Source organism: Lycium barbarum, chromosome 4 (assembly GCF_019175385.1).
Source record: "Lycium barbarum isolate Lr01 chromosome 4, ASM1917538v2, whole genome shotgun sequence".
NCBI lineage: Eukaryota > Viridiplantae > Streptophyta > Magnoliopsida > Solanales > Solanaceae > Lycium > Lycium barbarum.
In genome coordinates this window covers 134,768,053-134,787,829 of record NC_083340.1, presented here as the reverse complement: position 1 = coordinate 134,787,829, position 19,777 = coordinate 134,768,053, and the positions used below count along the sequence as shown (strand labels likewise).

At 36.4% G+C, this 19,777-nt stretch overlaps 3 protein-coding genes across 3 annotated transcripts in view; all 3 read right to left on the bottom strand.

Annotated features, from left to right (window-relative positions):
- The window catches only part of LOC132637828 (uncharacterized), a gene marked incomplete at its 3' end in the record, with an annotated part of 7,983 nt that extends 2,119 nt beyond the window's left edge, over positions 1-5,864 (bottom strand). Inside the window, exons 1-2 of the mRNA XM_060354858.1 lie at positions 5,595-5,864; positions 5,314-5,463 (exon numbers count right to left, since the gene is read on the bottom strand). Coding sequence (XP_060210841.1) covers positions 5,314-5,463; positions 5,595-5,864 — 420 coding nt within the window. The remainder of the gene's footprint in view (positions 1-5,313; positions 5,464-5,594) is intronic.
- An 11,757-nt stretch (positions 5,865-17,621) lies between these two features.
- LOC132637827 (receptor-like protein 9DC3) lies at positions 17,622-18,080 on the bottom strand. Its single transcript, XM_060354857.1, has one exon. It carries the CDS (start codon positions 18,078-18,080, stop codon positions 17,622-17,624), a length of 459 nt encoding a protein of 152 aa, XP_060210840.1.
- A 101-nt stretch (positions 18,081-18,181) lies between these two features.
- On the bottom strand, positions 18,182-19,363 carry LOC132637826 (receptor-like protein 9DC1). Its single transcript, XM_060354856.1, has one exon. The coding sequence runs from the start codon at positions 19,361-19,363 to the stop codon at positions 18,182-18,184; it is 1,182 nt and encodes a 393-aa protein (XP_060210839.1).
- Between the last annotated feature and the right edge of the window lie 414 nt (positions 19,364-19,777).

The following is a 19,777-nucleotide window of genomic DNA, read 5'->3' as shown; positions in this document are numbered from 1 at the left end:
TGACATAAAAGAGATGCATTTAAATCATTTGTTTCTTTTAGTGCATAAATAGTATGTTTGAGTATGAAAATCTGAGTTTTGTATCCCATGTTTAAGAATCTAAATTCATTACTGCTATTCCTTTTTTTAAAAAAAATTCCTCGTAAGGTAGTAGCACATACTATCATTCATGGTATTGCTAAAAATTTCAGGAAGTAGGGATTATGAAACCATTAGAAAAGACATTCATAATAAGATGTTGATTCCATCAAAGTGGCAGAATTTCAGAACATGTGTGTTGATAATTGCATGTTTGGTTTGTATTGCCACGAAGAGTTGTTTAGAAACTAATTTATAAAGACTAACTTACGTAAACGGCAATGTTGTAGCACGATCTTAACATATTATACTAATTAACGACTAACTGATGTTTTATTTTGAATCTTCTTAAAGGAGACCAAGCAGAAAAAGCCTTCAGGTCTTTAAAGTCTTATATTATGATAGCTTTAGGATAGGTGTATAGCAATATAGTAACATATATAGTTGTGACTGAGATCATGAAAGAGAGGAATTAGAAATCAATGAACCAATTTGTGCTAAGGCTAGATGCTTCTCAAAATAATTCAGCGATGGGATCTGGAGAAGACAACTACTACAACAACCTTATTAATGATATCGTTGTTTTTATTCTTCTCTCTGATCGCAGTTTCTTTCTTGTCCTTGGCCGGACGATTTGATCTTGTAAGTCAATGTGTATTTACCTTAATAAAGCCATTTTAATGCATACTTATAAATTCAGTTAATAGACATGTAATAAAAAATAGCTACTCCATCTTGTGCTGAGACTCAGATTTTCCACTACTAGTATTTTGTATTTGTGTTTTCCAGTTTATATAGATACAATATTGACCTCTAATCAAGTTCATATGGATTCTGCATAAGAAATGAAGCTGATGATTTCATAGTTGATATAATTCAAACCTAGGGAGATTCAAATAGCTACTAATATAATGGCATTGCTTATTTGCTTGTGGGCTACTGGAAAAAGTTTTTGTTGCTTAAAAATATGGTGACTGATTATTTGTATTATCCTCAGTTGTGTCCTTTACTGTGGATTAGTTTACGGTTCCCATATTTTCTGTATTTGTGGTACTGTTATATACCAAAATTCATATTTTGGTTTGAATTTGCATGATTTAAACTAGCAGCTACTTCATTTCAGCTACAATAATCCAATTGTATACCAAGCTCTGAATTTTGTTGTATCCATGAAAAAGGTTTTACCATCCCTATTTTTCTTAATTATCCGTTCTTTCTAGTAATGTATTCACAAATCTCTCTTTCTTTGCAGCCGAGTGACGCAGGTAGCAACTAGTGGATCTAGCTCTAATAATCATGTAATATGATTAGTTGACTAAAATGGATTTTGTGATGATTTCAGTTGATGACATTTACTTGTCTTAGTCTTTTGTATGCTTTAATGGAATGTTGATATTTCTCAATTTTGATATTCAGATTTGTATTAAAAAAAAAGTTCGAAAAGTTTTTTTTTTGTAATAAATGTATCTATTCTAGAATATGTCTAAAAGTGTGGGGGTTTAAACCCAAATAGTTATAATAAATTCCGGGGGTTTGTAACCTCCCTTGTACCCAAAATGTACCATAGATAGAAAGTGCAATTTGCGGAGGTTACTATTTGCTGTCACGGAGGTTGGGCAAACAAGCTGCCGCAAATTGATTGCGGCGGCGTTAATGGCAGGGGTTTGGTGAACCTCCGTGACAGCAAATAACAGAGGTTATAAACCTCTGCAAGTTTCGCTTTTGACCTCCGCTAATTGCACCCTTTTTGTAGTGTAGTGGGTGAACCATCTACTTAACCTACCACCCAAACGATTACCACATTACTTAGCCAATTTTAACACATTTAAGGATATAAAAAATAATAAAATCTCCAAATGTCTAGTCATGTCATAAATAAATGAAATCTGCGGAAGTCTAACTATTACAACCCAAAATCGAAAGTCATCGTACAAGGACTCTAAAACATAATTGTCTAAAGAATACATAACTGTCTAAAATAAACATAAATGTCTGAACTAAAAAAAGCATCTAAAATAAGGAAGATCTTCAGGCGGCCTGACATGGATAAGAGCTCACCCTCGGATCTGTCGGGAACTAGCCTCACACTAAATATGAGGTCTCGTAGATGTCTCTGGATCACAATCTGCACTCAAAAGAATGTAGCAAGGTAGTATCAGTACAAACAATATGTATCGGTAGATATCATAGGCCGACTAAGATTAGTATCTGCATACAATCACAAAATCAATAAAATAGACAGATAGCTAGGCACAAAAACACATAATCTCGAGAACTATCAACAGAAATCATCCAACATAGGGATAAGGTAAATCCACACAAGTAGAAATCAATAAGAGTAACTCAACCCATGTAATCACCAAACACAATCGTAAATCACAAATTATCTCAACTCTGTCATATATCCGTACACACATGCTAAATGGTAGTGTTTGACCCATTAGCCACGACTTGCAGAGGACCCATGGCATCCATGTACCATTCACTCTGGAAATAACCTCGGATCACGAGCCCATAACTAGGCCACATCCTCACTCCCTGTCAAATGTGCCTTTTCATATCTATAATATCTTTCTCGTCACAATGTACTTCCGTTCCACAACAACAAGGAAGGGGAACAATCAAATAATCAATATCAGGGAACACAAGACACCATTTCACAAGTCATATCAAAATTCAACAATCAATAACATGAATAAGAGAATTCTCTAAGTCAACAAGAAGAGCATTTATGAACTCCTTCTTTATCATTTCATATCAGTTCATCACATAATTAATCAATCATTATCAAACTGCAGGAATTACCAATCACACTTTATGTCTCAAGTCCTAATCATTCTTTTCCTATCAATTTCGTAACACATACAATCAACTAATCAAAGTCTAACACATGTAGACCGTAACCTACCTTGAAGCAAAACTGGAACAATCTAATCACTCCACGATAGTTTTCCCCTTTCGCAAAGCTTCTGAATGTTCAAAGTCTAGAAATATAGAGCTATATGAGTATTCAAATCATCTACTCAAACAATACAACACTTTGGGGAAAAGAACCCACCTACTTCTACCTTTTTCAAATAGGTGAACTATCACTAAGCGTGAATTCATCACAATATCAACCCCAATATCTCAAAATAGCACCTCAAGAATAATGGAGTGCTCCAGTAAAATCTGTTGATAGCTCCTATGGATCTGCAATGTCTCCTTGTCTACCTGTGGGCATGAACACAGCGTCAAAATAAAAGGGACGTCAGTAAGAACATTGTACTGAGTATGTAAGGCATGAATAGCAATAGCATAATAAGGAAACAATGAAACATGAACTGAAGACATAGTCTGCTTTACCTTTTAAGGAAACTCATGTTATACATATCACATATACCATCATTGTTAATCCGCGTCCGGGTAACCATCGTAACGCCGCCCACTAGTGGTGTCATGCCCGACCCTCTAGGCGCGGTGGAATCGTAAGCAGCCTGCATTAGCGGTGTCATGCCCGGCCATCTAGGCGCGGTATAGTCATAAGCCGCCCGCCTTAGCGGTGTCATGCCCGGCCATCTAGGTGCGGTGGAATCGTATCATCATGTACACATCATAAACTTATCATAAAGCATGCTTTAGGATTCAAAGACAATCCATAATTATATTAGGGTGACGTAGGGTCGAGAACCCCCGATTCCATTATGGAGTAATCATGATCATCCTGCCTCACCTTGAAGGGACTAGCGTTATAAGGTGAGTGTAACAACAATAAATATCATCAAGGAATCATTAATTTCATAAGAATATCATGTCATAGGCTTTAGAATCTTAAGATATAGACTCACCATCATTATTATCATACTCATGACGTATTTCTCATCTTTATATCATAAAAAGCTCTCTATCAATATTGACTCGTAGTTCATGGAACGTAAGAAATTCATGGAGAATAGGGATAGTCATATCATAAGAATCATGCCTTAGAAGGAAGGGACTAGCCTTACATACCTTTTCGTTTAGCTACTCTATCGCTTGAACGTTCCCCTCCAATATTCACGTTTCTACCTTCAAGCGAGTTTTTGTACTAACATTAGATAATCTAGCTAAAGCTAGAGAAAATGGGGCAACACTTCCTTTGTTTATACAAATTTATCCATATCATATATCAATTTCCAAATGTCAATAATAACATCCATAATATCATAAGCAACAATCTTCATTCACTTACATTATCCAATTCTCCCAATTCCACTTCAAATCATCCATAATCATGGTCATAGTACAATATTACGTTCACCCCTATATAATGTTTCTCCCATGTTCTTAAAGTTATTTACAACATATTTATAATCACAACATGTCAAGAATCATGATTCATATTAATCTACTACTCAACAATGTCACTATTCTCATGTTTGTAACCCATTTTCTACTTCCTTCCATAATCCAAGTCTTTCAACCTCTCAATACTTTAAACAACATGGAATGATCATAAAACTTACCTTTGATTGAGTAGGAATGAGTGTTGGATAACAATACTCCACTTGAGGAAAACCCTAGTTCCACTTCCAAAGAGATTTTTTGCCTTGGATGAACCCTAGCGAGCTTCTTGCACTTGATTCACTTGAATTTATGATACGAATCTTTGATTTCCTTTGTATTCTTGAATATGAAATATGTAGAACCCTCTATAAGTCTTGAGAGAGATGGAGAAGTGGAATGAATGAGAAAATAAGAGTGGGAACATGTATTTATACTTGTAACTTATTCAGCCCGTCGGGTATTATACGGTCCGTATAACATTGTACTGTCCGTATAAATGTCCGTGGTTCACCATCAGGGAAAACATCTTCCTGTTGGGTGTTATACAGACCCTTATACGGACCGTATAATGTTATACGAACCATATAAGCGGTTGTATAACCCCATTTCTCTGAAATTGTTTTCGTCGTTCGTTTGATCCTCCAATCCTTATGGAACCTTCTTGACACTTCATTACCAATATAAGGATCGCTATAACTCTTCCTTAAGACATCATTAAGTCAACATTAGCTCGGTACTTTACGAAACTTTTCCCAAAACACAACATATGCTTCGCCTTCCTTAAGGAACTTTCTCCTCTTACTTCCAACGTCTTTGGAATCTTAATTAGAATCGCTAAATAACATTTCTTACTTATAGGAACATCATATACTTCTCGCACTACCTTGTTCTATTTACAATGCAATGGTATGAAATTTTTCAAGGTGTAACAGTTAACTTCAATGGTAAGAGTTGATCAGTATCCTTTGTAACCTCTTCCTGAAATTCCTCATGTACAAACACCCAAATCTTGCAATTTATATTGTGCCAAGCTGTGCCCATTTCCAACCACAATCGATACATGTCAATGTCTCTGTCATGCTAAAATGGTTCCATCAAAGCTATGAAATTGAATTGTTTTTGCCTGTGCATAAGCACTACTCTCTCAAGGGCCTGTTGAGAGTTTACAGACCTTATATTCCATATTAGTGAGCTATTCATTGTAAACTTACTTCTGTATGTGCTTTCCTTGTTAGTACCCCGCCTACAGATTTAGGTGGAACATTTTTATCTCTGTTATGCTTGCTTTGTTTCCCCTTTCCTCTTGCTGCTTGCTTTGGTGAAATATCTCCAGTGTTTTTAACTATTTGGCTGTTTGTCGAATTACAGGTGTTAGACATTTCATCACCATCTCCTATGTCATCTGGTGTGATATCCTCTGGTATTTTCTTCTCCTGCTCATTTGAAGATGTAGAGTCAGTGTTGTCCTTTTCTCCTCCCATTTCAATATTGTTGTTATCCCCTTGTTGAACCTTCTATCTTTATGTGTGAATTTCTTTTTCAACTTGATCTCTTTTCTGCACTAACTTGTTCATTTTGTGTAGATGATCCAACATCTCCACCTCTCTCATTCGCATTCCCACATCTCTACCTCTCTCATTCGCATTCCCACATTTCCACCTCTCTCATTCTCATTCCCATCAAACATTTTATCTGGTGGTTCTTGAGGTACTTCAATGACTTGATCCCCCTGTTTTTTTAGATGGTATCTCATTTATCATTTCTGCACTTGATATCATCTCCAGTGACTGAGATACTTTGTTCCCTGGTGTTTCCCACATCTCCTCATTTTGTTTATTCTTCTTATTTTAATTCTTCCCTATTTCTGTGATTGTTCTTTCAGAATCCTCAATGCTTGTTTTCTCTCTTTCCTGGCTTTCCCCATTATCCCTCTCCTGTATGCTTTGTGACTGCCTTCTTTCCTTAACTATATTCATATTTTGTTTAGTTGCGCACTAGCGCTTTCTGTCTGCTCCACCAAATTTGCATCTACCTGGTTAGCATTTTTAAAATTCTAGTTCTGCACTACCTCATTTTTCTCCTGATCTTCTTCCAAGTTCACCAATGTATCAAACTTGTTGCTGATGCTTGTGCGTACTTTCTCCTTTTGCTTGGCATTTTGGTTGGTTTATTCAACCCTCTTTATGTTGAAATCTCTGTTATCTTTTACAACATTCCAGTTTCCTGGATTTCCTAGCTTTCTTCCACTAGATAACATTCTTGCTGAGTGCTTGTATTGATTGTTGTATCCCCTGTATCTTTGCTTTTCATTCTCTTTGTGCTTGGCATTCCCACTATTCATGTTATCTGCTTGTTTCTGCTTGCCTTTATTATTGCTTTGCTTTTGATGTTGCACTCCTGCTCCTTCTTTTACTCTGTTAGCATTTGCTTTTGCTCCTTTGTTTTTTAGTTATGCATTTAATTTCATTCTCCCTACTGTCCTGGTCATGTTCTTCATGGTTTTCTGCACAGCACTCATCCTCCACATTTTTCTCCTTGTCTTTCTCACCTTGTGCTAGTTCAAGATTTATAATTCTACAGTCATATTCATCCCGTCCCTGTAGCTTACATTCCTTACAGTACTTATGAAGATAATCATAGTGAATTTGCACTTCAACAGTCCTTATAGCCCCTGTTTTTTCATTCTCAATATCCATCCTTACTGATTTCGGTGGATCTGGTAGTAAAACAACTAGCACTTTCACTCTAGCACAACTAGGTCTGGTTTTATTGATAGTAGCCATATCCAAAGGTCTGCCTACCGCAGGTGCAATTGTAAATAGGGACTCCTTAACATCGTATGTAGGCAATAGGTTCAGAAAAGAGATCCAAGCCATTGCCTTGTATATTTCCTCATCAATCTTGAATTTTGAATCATAGATTAATGGTCTCATTTGGTATTCATATCCCTCCCTATCGTTGATATAGTAAGCAGGCTTCGATGTTACATTTATGAAATCTTCCATGAGTGTTAATCTGATAAGAACATGCCTATTTCTAATAAACCCGTTTCGACACTTACCTGTTATTCCACATTGTGCAGGTATTATTCGGCGCAGTTGCTCAATATCAGGCCACCCGTATGAGAATTTCCCCACCACCGAATGTTGCAGATTTTCAATTTCATCCATTTGAGCCACTTCATTTTTTGTCCATTTAACGTAGGGTTCTCCTTCTAAAAACGTGATTGGTTTTATTGGTATTTGTGGTTTTGGTTGTACTTGTGTAATGGTTGTATCATTCAAAGTATCTGGATTGAATAGGCTTTCATATGGTACTTTATTATGTTTGTTTGTGGGATACTAGTCCTTTGAGAGACTGTCAATGAAGTCTGGCCAGCCATGGTAGGCTGACCAGCGGCCATGGAGGCCATGATTAGTGTGCTTGAGGTCTAGGTATTAGGGTTTTCATGAAAATAGGATAAGAGAAGAGTGTTTTGTCACCAATATATCTCTTTCACCTTAGTTGGATTGTTTTCTATCATTATTATGAGATGCAATTCTCTTTGTCATGTCATGATGTCAATTTCAAGTAAACGCGAGTGAATAAATTCAAAAAGAAAAAGGACTTGGTATTCAAACAAATAAGGGAGAGAATAGAGAATCAAAGAAGTGTGAGCTACTACGATCCTTGTCATGGAAAATCATTGACAAGACATAAGGAAATAATTTCAAGAGAAACACCAGCGTTATACGTGGCCGATACGAGATGTCTACACGTGGCAATTAACATCACCTATAGTCAGCTAAGTCTGCCTAGATCGAAGACAACCATCTGAGAAGCTCAATCCAGACTCGCCACACGGGTGTTAGATAGCTATATCTAGAGTAAACCATCTAGTAGTGTCTAGATAATTAAGATAAGCTCTCTTAAGCCAACATACTCCATATCAAAAGAGATCTTCAGACTAATCATTCAAAAAGAAGGAAATAAAGTGATACATGAGATCTGAAGAGTTAATTAAGAAATTCTAGAAGATATCCTTGGGAAGAAACTTGGATGTATGGATCATTGACAAAGAAAAAGAAGAGAAATGTTTAAGAAGGAAACTGTCTGTAACACAATATACTTAGTGTAATTTTCACAAGCGGGTCGGGATGTGGGGAGGGTAAGGTGTACGCAGACCGTATCCCTACCTTGGGCGGTAGAGAGGTTGTTTCCAATAGACCCTCCACTCAAAGAAAAGCAACATATAATAACATAAATCAAAGGATAAGATAATCGATAATCAATAATCAATGTACAAGAACAACAGATAATAACAATAATCAAAGGGCGAGGAAACTTAATTAGGTCCATAAAGCTAACTTAAATTGATTGCCAAAAAGAAGAAGCTAGGCGTGTGAAATGAATCTATGGATTGCTATTACTCTAGCCATCATTAATTCAAGAATAGATTAATCTTCATACAAGGGAACCACAATTCAAGGGGAATATATGTGCACAGGATGGAAAAGAAAGGATAGATATTTATGGACAAGAAAAAAGTTTTTTTGTTTGTTTGTTTGTTTTGTTTTGTTTTGTTTTGCTCCATTGTTCTTTGAGTGAAACCGTATATAATGGGTGGAAAGTACTCTTTATTACTACACTTCAGTAAGAACCCAAACTTTCTAGTGAGAAAAGGGTTTTAGGTAAGTTTTTTTTCGTTGTTGGCGAGCAAGTGGTACAACCATATGCATTCATAGTGAGCGTGTTAAGCCATACGTTGGTAGTGGATGTGTCAAAATCACATTATAAACGTATGTGGTGAGCATGGTTAAGATCCACAGTACATTTGAAGTTCTTGCATAATGAATTTAAATTTGAAAGACTAATGATGCATAGATTAAAGTAGTTCTTTTATAATAATTTTTAATTTGACCAAGAACTTTTGTAAAATGTATAATTAATATTCTAGAACAACTAATGTCATTACTCTTGGTCTAAAATGTCATACCTTTGCACTGAAAAGAAGAGAGAGAAGCTATAGCTTCTCTCTAACTTGTTCTCTCTCTTACTTTAATCAATATCTGATAAGCAAACCCCTCTCTAACGTCTCCCTTCTCCCACTAACGGCTAGTCTACTAGCTTGCTGGTGTCGATCTCCACGATGGAACCGCCGGGAGGCCAAGTTCCGGCGGATCCCAATCGGAACCCTCCCCCACAGCCCCCCCAAACAACTGAAACGCAAAACACTATGGAAAATCATAAAAAAAAACCTCTTTTGCCAATGCTATTACATCGACTGTCATTACTCCCGCCACTACTCTTCGACAAGCACAGGAAGCTGTTAAAGCTAAAAGAACTTCCCACAACGGAAAGGCGGCTGTCATTTTTAGGACCAGAGAGTACTATGGGGCGATGGCAGCGGAAAGTACAAGAACCATTGTCGGAAGATTCGTAAGTACTCGTCCCCAAATTGACAAAATTCGTTCTAGATTCGCTAAAATGTTTTCTCTCAAAGGAACAGTTACAATTGGAGTCTATGATAATTTTAATGTTTTCTTGGATTTCACCAAAGAACAGGATTTCAATACTATTTGGTTTAGAAGATCTGTGGAAATCAATGGGCTCCAAATGTGGTTACAGAAATGGAGCCCTAATTTCAAACCTGGGGAAGATCTACCCATTGCTCCGGTTTGGGTACTTCTCCCAAAATTACCCATTCACTTACATAATTGGCTTTATCTCAGACAAATTGCTAGTGTGATTGGTACACCTCTAGAATCTGATACTGGTACCAAAAATAAGACTAGGCCAAGCATGGCCAAAGTGAGGGTAGAATTAGACCTTTTAAAGCCCTTGCTGGAAAGTATGTGGGTTGGGGATGAAGATGACGATTCTCCCTTGAAAGGATTTGAGCAAAAAATAGATTATGAGTATGTGCCAAAATATTGTAAACACTGTAAAAAATTGGGGCACTCTACTGCTGAATGTAGAGTTCTGGAAAGAATAAGGGCAAAAGAGAAGATGAACATTGATGTAAGGAAAAATGAGGCTGAAAAAGACAGTGCTAAGAAACAAAATGAACAGCATAGAGAAAATAAAAAGGGTCAAAATGAGAGTGATGCAAAAGGAAAACAAGAGGGAGAAGGTGAATCAGAACAAAATAACAAGGAGACTAAAAGGAAGGCTTGCCAAGAAAAGGAAAATTCTGAATGAAAAGCTAGTCAAGAAAGTGAAATTAGATCCAATAGTGATGAGCAGGAAATCAATAACACTCAACTTGATGAGAACAAGGAAAGCTCTAAAGTTCCTGATAACTCTTACAATCTCTAACCAGATGTGGATTTGTAGAAGAAGACTAAGAACAATACGAGCATAGCTAATGCTATGGAAAGAGCAAGAAAGAAGAAGAGAAATCAGAAAAGGAAGGATGCTAGGAAGTTGAAGACTGTAAAAAAAAACAAAATTAAGCATCTTGAAAAGGTTAGTAGCAGGATACATAACAACAATATGATCAAGGAGACAGGTGGAAAAAAGGTGGACACTGAGCCCCCTCAAAAGAGTTTGAATGAAAATAGCATTGAGATTGAAAGTATTCATGATTCCTCTTAACACACAAAGAACAAAGCTGAGACTATACGAGACACTCAAGATCCCATCAACCACATTGAAGCAGATCCTATAAGAACCACTGGTAAGGGAGGAACCATTACCATTCATCTCAATATAGCAGAGTCTCCTAGCAAGGATGATAGCAAGGATAAAAAAAGATGGGCTGGAAGAATCAGATAAGGAATCATACCCCCCTAATAAACTGATAGAAGCTTTTGCTCCTGTTACAAAATCTGATGTTCAGGCTATTAGCAGGGCATTTGAGGCGGTAACTCAGAAGCATAATCTGTCTCCAAGGGGGAGATCTAGAACCAGAAATATCAAAACTACCAATAGAGATATATCTAGAAGTAGAAGAAGACAGAGAAACAGTGTAGCTTGACCCCCAATTTTATAATTGTGTTATTATGATTAATACAATTTCATGGAATACTAGGGGGGTTAAGTCCAAGAAAGCTTTTACAAGGCTGATAAAAATTGTTAAAATGAACAATGCTCAATTTGTGACTGTTCAAGAACCTTTCATTGATGAATCCAATCTGGAAAAATACAAAAAGAGAGTTGGTTTTCAAAATGCAGTGGCCAACATTAATGGAAAAATATGGTGTTTTTGGGATGACTCTTTGGACTGCTCTATTGTTTCAAACATCAATCAACAACTCACTATGAAGATCAAGCATTTGACCACTTACAAAACCTTCTGGTATACTATAGTTTATGCTAAGACCACTGCCAGGAAGAGAAGAAAGTTATGGCACAAGCTTAGGCAGAACTCTGGTCATATTGATGGCCCTTGGGCTGTATTAGGAGACTTCAATGTGATCCTATCTCCTAGTGAAAAGAGAGGTGGCATACCACACAGAATGAGTCAAAGTATGGATTTCATCTCATGCTTGGATGATTGTGGATTAGTTGATGCAAGATACAGTGGAAACACTTTCACTTGGACTAATGGAAGGAAAAGAGGCAACAGGATCTGTAAAAGACTTGACAGAGTTCTATACAATGAGGAGTGGAATGACAATATGGGGGATAACATGGTTAAGCACATGGCAAGGACAGGTTCAGATCATAATCTTATTATATTTAACTGCAAATAAGTTACTAATAATTTTGTGAGTTATTTCAGGTTCTTGAATTTTTGGACAATGCAACCAGATTTTCAACAACTAGTTCAGAACTCGTGGATGGAAGAAGTACAGGGCAATGAAATGTGGATTCTGCAAGAAATACTGAAAAGACTCTCCAAAGTCTTAACTCAGTGGTCCAAAGAAGTCATTGGAAATGTCTTTGAGAAAGTCAAGCAATATGAACAACTTATTCTTGAACTTGAGCACAAGATGGACAGTGATGACTCTGAGGAAAATAGGCAGGATCTTAACAGAGTTAATGCTGAGTACATTAAATGGTCTAGCATATAAGAAAATTTGCTACAACAAAAGGCCAACAATCAATGGAATGAAGAGGGAGATGCCCGTACAAAGTATTTTTTCAGCTTTATCAAACACAAGAGAAGGAGAGTTACTTTACATAGAATTAAAAACTCTGATGGGAACTGGATCGAAGGTAATGAGGCCATTGGAGATGCAACAGTCCAATACTTTGAAATTACGTTCACTGAGACTGAACAAATTCCTGATTATGGGGTTCTACATCACATTGAGAAGATTATCAATGAAGAAGATAATCAGAATCTTAACAGATTCCCAGAAGAAGAAGAAATTAAAAATGCAATCATGGATCTCAGTCCTAACAGTGCTGCAGGGCCAGATGGCTTTAATGGTTTCTTTTTCCAAAAATGCTGGGACATTATTAAGGATGAGCTGATCAACTTTGTGCAGAGTTTCTACTGTGGTAAAAGGTTAACAAAGTATTTTACTCATACTTGTTTAATTTTAATTCCTAAAGTAGATGAACCTGCTAGTTTTTCTCAATTAAGGCCTATTAGCTTAACTAATTTCTCTAATAAAATTATCTCCAAAATTATGGCTACTAGACTCAGTGTTTTGTTACCCAAATTAGTGTCAGAAAATCAGACTGGGTTTATCAGTGGAAGACTCATCACTGAGAATATTCTACTTACCCAGGAGATTGTGCATGATATAAATAAAGGTAATAATTCTAATTTGGTTTTCAAATTATATATGGAAAAAGCATATGATAGAGTTTCTTGGCTCTGCATCATTTTTATTCTCAGAAACTTTGGCTTCTCTGAATTCTTTATCGACTTAGTTTGGAGACTTCTATCAGATGTATGATACTCTGTTATAATCAATGGTGAGAGGAAAGGTTTTTTTTCACTCCACTAGAGGTCTTAAACAGGGTGACCCTCTTTCTCCTTCGCTTTTCATTTTAACTGCTGAACTTCTTACTAAGTTGCTCAACAAGATTCATGACAAGAACAGATACATTAGCTATAGTATGAATGCTATGGGACCAAGAATAAACCACCTGGCATATGCTGATGATGTAATTATCTTCACTTCCTGGGATAAGCATTCTCTCAAGATTATTCTGAGACAACTGAAGAGATATGAGGAGGTCTCTGGACAAAAAATAAACAAAGAAAAGAGCATGTTCCTAACCGCCTCTCATGCCTCTGATGGTACTCATAGGAGAATTAGGAGAATGACAGGTTTTAAAGCAGGTACATTTCCTTTCACTTATCTTGGGTGCCCCATTTACACTGGTAGGAAGAAAATTTCCTACTTCACAGATATTACCTCAAATATTTTTAAAAGAATTGGTGGCTGGCAAGGCAACTTCTTGTCTCATGGGGGCAAAGAAGTGATCATCCAACAGGTATTGCAGTCCCAAACTCTTCGTCTATTAGCTGCCTTATCCCCCCCCCCCCCCCCCCCCCCCGAAAACTGTATTAAAGCAAATAGAAAAATACCTTGCCAATTTTTTCTGGGGACAGAACGATGGTAAAAATAAGTATCATTGGAGTGCTTGGAAGAATCTTTGTTATCCCAAAGAAGAGGAAGGCCTGGGTTTTAAATCTCTTGCTGATATTCAAAGTTCCTTTATTCTGAAAAGATGGTAGAGATTTAGAACTCAAAAGAGTTTATGGGCTGACTTTCTTAGATCCAAGTACTGCATTAGAGTAAATTCTATTGCTAGAATTTGGTGCTCTGGTCAATCTCAAAGTTGGAAAGAGCTGCTTAATTGCAGAAGCATTGCTGAACCTTACATGTTGTGGAAAATCAACTCTGGATCCTCTCTCTTCTGGTGGGATAACTGGACAGGTCTAGGGCCCCTTGCCTTAATGCTTGAACCTGGACCAAGACCAGGAAACACTTTAGTCAAGGAGTTTATTTTTTATGGTAACTGGATTTCCAGTAAATTGGAGAATACTGTTCCCCCGAATCTGCAACACACTATAGAAAGAATCAAGATTGCTGACCAAAACTCTCTTGATTCCTGCATTTGGACCCATAATAGTGAGGGAAATTTCACTTGCTCTTCTGCCAGAGAGATTACTAGACAAAGGAAGAACAAAAATGATTCTTACAGTAATCTCTGGCATAAAGGAATGCCTTTCAAAGTGGCCTTTTTGAATTGGAGAATTCTCAAAAGAAAACTCCCATTTGATGACATTCTCCCCAAGTTTGGCCAACATGTTGTGTCTAGATGTAACTGTTGTAACCAGCCTCAAACTGAAACCATGAATCATGTCTTTGTTGAAGGTGATATCGCTAAGAAAATATGGAGTTTCTTTGCTAACCCTCTTGCAGTTAAGCTTCATAATGGGAGTATTAGACAGGTAATATGGACTTGGTGGGCCTATGATAGCTCTAATGCTTTGCATAGAACTCTTTGTAAAACTCTCCCAATGTATATTACCTGGGAACTTTGGAAGAGGAGAGGAGCTAGTAGGTATGGACAAAAAGCATATTCATTATATAGAATAGTAAACTAGATTAACTTTCATATTAAGATTTTATTATATAGACATTTTACACAGATTAACCTTCACTTGTCTTGGAAAGATATTTGTGTCATTGCAGATGTATATTCTGTTCCAATCAGTACCTTTCCAGTATATTGGGAGAAACCACAACCAAATCAGTACAAAATCAATACAGATGGAAGCTCTGTGAGTGAACTGAAGAAAGCAGGAGCAGGAGGTATCATCAGGAACCATGAAGGCAAAATGATTCTTGGATTTTCAGAGTCACTTGAATATTGTAGCAACAATATGGCAGAAATCAAAGCTGCACTTTTGGGTTTGCAATACAGTTCAAATCTAGACTTGCACAATATCATTCTAGAAATGGACTCAAAACTCATGGTGGATATGATCAAAGGAATCAGCAAAGCTTCTTGGAGATTTCAGAACATGATTGAAGAAATTCAAGAATGGCTCAAAAAGCTAGGAGGCACTGTACAACACTGCTATAGGGAGGCTAACACAGTAGCAGATATTCTGTCAAAGCAAGGCTCTATTAAGGACATGAATTGTGCTATTCAAAACCCACAAAACTTACCTAAGGATGTAATTGATCCATATAGACTTGATAAGAGTGGAATGGCCAACTTCAGAATTAGGAAAAAGAAAGCTGGTATAGGCTAAGTAGATTGGAACAAATGATGAATCTGTTATTTCTCAGATTCAACATTTGTTCAAAATCTCTTTTGTAAGCTTATTGGTGTAGGAGGAGACCCCTCTTGAGCAAGAATGGCCTGTCATTCTATGCTGGATATTTACCATGTAATTATCCCCTTTTTGGAAATAATATATACTAACGTTATTAAAAAAAAAAAACTAATGCCATTAACTAATTCTTTCACAATTTTCTAAACTAATTACTGTAATATTTTTGGAAAAACTATTTTTAATAAAAATGGAAACGAAATTGTACCTGAGGGTGTAGATAGGATGGAATCGGAAGTAGATAGACAATGACGTCAAACCAAATTACTAAGCAAACTTTAGCATAAACCATTAGGCACAAAGTAGTAACGCATCTCAAAGATGGTATAGTAAACATTACTTTATATCTATAATTGTTTCCCTAGGGGAACGGCTTTACAAACTTATCAATTGGTGTAAGAAACTAAAATAAGAAAAATGAATAAAATCGCCCGTTTTTTGTTTTAGTGGAGACTTGCAAAACAGGTGGTTCAGTAAATGCCTCCTTACAAGTCTCGGCATCATTCATGGGACTAGCATTGGTTGCTGCATCAGAAAAGTTACCTACATCTAAATATTTAATCGAATTTGAATAGCGAACAACAGTCATATCATAGGTGTCTTGACAAACTTCAAGATATTGCTTGAGAACAGGTTCTTTTGTTTGCTTTAACAACACTTCGGTTGGACTTAAAACGTCACTAGCTTTAGCTTGAGACAATTGAATCATAATTCGTGCCAAACCTTTCTTATCAACAAAAGCACTTCCAGGATATGCTCTAAGAGATCTTACACATAAGTTGTTATCATCAGCCTTTGAACTATGTTGTTGAATATATTGTAATTTATGAGAAGGGAAATGTCACGACCCAATCCGCCATGACTGGCACCCACGCTAACTCCTAGTGGGCGAACCAATATGCCTAACCATCTACTCATTCAATCCATTTTTAGTTAACCAATTCATAACAGTTAAACACAAGATAAATCAATAAATAGTCATGCCATAAAATTATAACGTAAATGCGGAAGTCCTAACTATTTTCCTGGATCAAATAGTAAGAATCACATATATGAGAAATAGTTGAAAATAATATTAGATCAAGGCTTAAAACTTATATCAGAAAAGATCCTCACCAAAGCCATAGATAATAGGTGGAATCAAAAAGCTTCGATTCATAAAAAAGTTAATATTGTTCTATGTAAAGAAATTTAAACTGATTGTGTTCACTTAGCCACTAATAAGTAAGTTTACTAATAGTTTAACTTAGTAACGTTCTTTGTAAAGAAGTTCCATAAGTCGTATGGAAGTTTTACCCATAACTACCAGTTTTTTACAAAACAGAATAAGAATCAATATTAGATCTTCCGAGCACAACAAATAGACTACCGATATTTCATCTTAAAAGCACCCAAATAGCAGTTTGTAGTTATCATTACAATTCTTTCATCAACTCATTACTCTGTAGCTCTATAATTTAAAAACTATCAATCAAACAAAGTACCATATATATTTAAAATGAAAAGAAAATCTCTTGCTTAAACATTTTGCCGTCGAAGTCTTCTGCTAGAATTTTTAGAGGTCAGTTTTCCAACGATCTAACTATACCGTTGTATTCTGTTCCGATCACCAATGTGTTACAACATTCTGCATAATATGTTCTGCTTGTGCACATACCAAAAAATGCTGGGAAGACATATCATTGCCAATTTCCGATGGTATATCATTTCAGAAAATAGATACATATCTCTATTTGAAGTAACTACTGGAGTTAGAACGTTTTCTAAGTCAAAGATGTACGGGTAAATCTATGTGTTTAGGTGGATCATCCTGCTATAATAACACATATAAGTTGCAATCAAAACATAATTACATATACAAAGAACAAATAGAAAATTAAAAAGAGAAAAACAGAAATAGAACAGTTCAATTAGACAACAAGCTTTATACAAAGCATAATATTGATCCAGGCATAATACCAACTTACTTATTATACAAAGGCAAGTTGGCTCTTTCAATCTTCAATTAAGTCCGCTGTCTCAGCCTTCTCTTCTGCGCCCTTATCATTTTCTTGGGAAAATCACCTTCAAGAAATTCCACGACCCATTTTGGCTTACGAGCTTTAAACATGAGGCTCCACGTGATAGTTCCAACAACAAGTCCACAACTGTAGCCTATGACCACTGATTCCCATGTAAATCCACTAGCAAAATATGAATCTTCTTCTTCATCCAACTCAGATGGATCACTCATTCCACATTTCTTTGATAAAGGAGGACCACATAAACCAAGGTTTCCACCAAATGAATCATTTTTTAATGTGCTGAATTGTAGACCTCGAGGAATGTGTCCAACAAGAAGATTTTGAGAGAGGTTTAACTTCGCCAGAAATATTAGCCTTGTCAATTCCTGTGGAATCTTCCCAATGAGCCGATTCCAAGAGAGAACTAATGCTTCAAGCATATTCAATTGCCCTAGCTCCATTGGAATATCTCCTATGAGATTGTTATGGGATAAATTGAGTATCCAAAGTGAGCCAAGATCCTTTAGTGTTTATGGAATCACACCTTCAAAATGATTAGCACCTAATCTAACTCCCTAATTTGGGTTAGGTTGCCAATGAAATTAGAAATCTGGCCAGTGAAATGATTAGCACCTAAATCTAACTCCCTAATTTGGGTTAGGTTTCCAATGGAATTAGGAATCTGGCCAGTGAAATGATTAAAACCTAAATCTAACTCCCTAATTTGGGTTAGGTTGCCAATGGAATTAGGAATCTGGCCAGTGAAATGATTAGCACCTAAATCTAACTCCCTAATTTGGGTTAGGTTGCCAATGGAATTAAGAATCTGGCCAGTGAAATGATTAGCACCTAAATCTAACTCCCTAATTTGGGTTAGGTTGCCAATGAAATTAGGAATCTGGGCAGTGAAATAATTATCACCTAAATCTAACTCCCTAATTTGGGTTAGGTTGCCAATGGAATTAGGAATTTGGCCAGTGAAATGATTACTACCTAAATATAACTCCCTAATTTGGGTTAGGTTGCCAATGGAATTAGGAATATGGCCAGTGAAATGATTACTACCTAAATATAACTCCCTAATTTGGGTTAGGTTGCCAATGGAATTAGGAATCTGGCCAGTGAAATAATTATAACCTAAATCTAACTCCCTAATTTGGGTTAGGTTGCCAATGGAATTAGGAATTTGGCCAGTGAAATGATTGTAACCCAATTTGAGCCTTTCCAAGTTTGGTAGAAGAAAGAAGCTCTCTGTCAGAACACCTTGCAAATTGGTACCTTCTAGATTCACGTACCTTAAGGAAGAAGACACATTCATAGGTATTGGAGATGAGATGTTGACATGAGAGAGAGAAACTACCTTCAGATTTGTGAAGTTCCGAAGCAGTGTCTCAAATGTTTTCTGATCAAGTTGGAATTCATCCCCATTTAAAGAAAGATCAAGTGAAACCAACTTGGAAAGGTATGAGATTTCTGTTGGGATTTTACCACCAAAGTAAGATTCAGAAAGGTTGAGATGCCTCAAATTCCTTAAGTGTCCAATGCCACTTGGAATTGATGAAGAACTGAAGTTATTGCCAGCAAGGTTTAGTCTCCGAAGATGATGAATTTGGAAGAGGCTGTTGTTGGGATGAATAATTCCAGAAAGCTTACTGCAACTAAGGTCCAGGCCTATAACATGACCCGTTAACATGTCACACTTGACTCCATCCCAACTGCAGCAGTCCCTACTGCTATACCCCATTTTAACCGGGTTGAAGCGGAGTACAACATATTGGAGATTCCCAAATTGTTTATTTGTTTTAAGGAGTCGCCACCTAATTATTTATGGTGAATTAGGACACCTAAAGTTTATTAAAGTTATATTTAAAGTTAACTCTATTTAAGGTCTGCGAAACTTAAGATTTTGAGTAAGTGGTTCAATTAGTCTAAAGGGAAGGTATTAGGCACCCTTTAAGACCCATTAACAATGGTTAACCGGCCGGACTAAAATTTAATTTGGCTAAGTGAAATACAGTATTGTAAAATATTTAAGAAAATATCTGATAAGTATTACTAAAGTTTTAGATAGAGGTAAAATGTTATTTTAAGTAAGAATTTGTAGAAAAATAGTGATTTAATAAAAAGTTTAATTATAAATAAACCAAAAGAAATGGAA